Source organism: Gavialis gangeticus, unplaced genomic scaffold (assembly GCF_001723915.1).
Source record: "Gavialis gangeticus isolate Ggan-Ray unplaced genomic scaffold, GavGan_comp1, whole genome shotgun sequence".
Taxonomy (NCBI): Eukaryota; Metazoa; Chordata; order Crocodylia; family Gavialidae; genus Gavialis; species Gavialis gangeticus.
Genome location: NW_017729000.1, coordinates 48,649,795 through 48,651,510, shown reverse-complemented (window position 1 = coordinate 48,651,510; position 1,716 = coordinate 48,649,795). Strand labels below are relative to the sequence as shown.

The window sequence follows — 1,716 nt, the reverse complement described above, 5'->3', positions numbered from 1 at the left end:
CCCCCCCCCCCCCCGGGGTGTAAGCAGCTGCAGGAGTTGCCCCCCCACAAGCTACTCCTTTGTCCTGTGTCCCCTTCCCTCTTCCTCTTCCACCACATCAGATTTACCAGCTGATGGCAGCTGTATTGGATCGGCATCAGCCAATATGCCTCCTTTAACTATTGGTATTGGCCCTCAAAATCTGTATCGGTGCACCCATAAAAGTTTCTGTTGCAAAGAACTTGGAAACCCATAGCTGTGGCTTTTGCATTTGAATTCTCTGGGTTTATCTTGTGAATCATGTTTTGTAAACTTAATTGTCCTAACACTTGTGGCACCATGCTGCACCTTTTCAAGGGATCTCATGGCACCCTGGCTAAGAGTAACTGCTCTAGGGAGATCATGGGGAAACTCCAGGCACTTCCTACTGGAGACAGTTCAGTAGCACTGCAGTGCCTGAAAATGACCATTCTACTTGGAACACTTGGCAGTGTACCTGTAGATACTTCTGAACTGTGACAGTTGTGAACACATTGCCAATCACTGATCTTGCAGTGGTTTGATTTATTGTGTGTCTGCACCCTTAGAGCACTAATTTAGGACTAGTGTTTGCCTTAGTTACTGATCTGTAAAATCCCTCTGGAAGGACTAGTATCCCTGTCTTTTAAAATGGCAACATTTGGACCATCTTGCCTCTTTCTGTGCAGTTCTATGGGTATCATCTCAGTGACTGGTGTCATGATCATGCCAAGTTGCCAGTGGTAGAAATTCTTAAGAGAAGAAATGAGTAGTCTGGACTGTCAACTAACTAGTTGCTCTTCCCTTGCTTCGAGTCTGCGATTGGGGTAGCTTCCCCTACAAGCTGGGTCTAAAGATGGCATTCTGTACCCATTGGATTAGCATAAAGCCAACTCCAGAATTTTATGGTTCTTGTGTATGTGGGGGGAGAGGGGGGTGCATGAGACTTTTGCAGTCTTGTCCCATCTTGTCTTCACCTTGCTTTTCCTGAGCACTAAGCAGATGGATGAATGGATGTACCTCAGGAGGGTAGGTGCAGATGCACTGAAACCAGAGTCCCCTTCTACACAGGTAATTTGGATCTACATGGAGAAGAAATTCATGTGGACTGGCTCAAACCAGAGATGAAGCAGAAGCTCCGTAACAGCTTGGGGAAAACTTCCTCTGAAGGCTTGAAGCTTGGTTGTGATGGTGGTGCTTCGAGCCAGAGGCCTGATGGCCCAGTGCCTTTCCCCTTGCATGTGCCACTCTCCAGTATGTTGGATTACCTCAGTGCTTTGTGCAAGAAGCAGCAGCTGGGGGAACCTGTGTATCTGACTAAATGTGTCCAAGTGAATCCTGATGGCTGGATGAGGTTTTGGTACCAAGTGGTGATTCCAGGCTATCCGTCCCCTTTCAGTGGGTTTATATGGATCAAGCCAGACCAGTCTGGCTTGAGTGAACATGAAAAAGCCAAGAATGCTGCAGCATTTCAAGTACTCAAAACTTTAGGTGAGTCCTTACACTGTTTTTTTTTTGGGGGGGCATATGCAGACACATTCTGCTCAGGGCAGTGAAAAATCCAGGGATTATATTTTCACTTTAATAATGAGCTTAGTTACTCCTGCATGTTCCTTCCACTGGGGTATGAAGGGATTGCTGACCTTTCCCTGCAAGGGCTGCATACTAGCACATGTGAAAGACTTCAAGATGAACATGGGCCGGCAGTGTGGGGAGGCA

The 1,716-nt window shown here is 47.0% G+C and overlaps 1 protein-coding gene across 1 annotated transcript in view; it reads left to right on the top strand.

The window, feature by feature from the left end:
* The window catches only part of DND1 (DND microRNA-mediated repression inhibitor 1), an 11,325-nt gene that overhangs the window by 8,951 nt on the left and 658 nt on the right, over window positions 1-1,716 (top strand). The window contains exon 4 of the mRNA XM_019506549.1: window positions 1,069-1,488. Within this exon, the coding sequence (XP_019362094.1) occupies window positions 1,069-1,488 (420 nt within the window). The remainder of the gene's footprint in view (window positions 1-1,068; window positions 1,489-1,716) is intronic.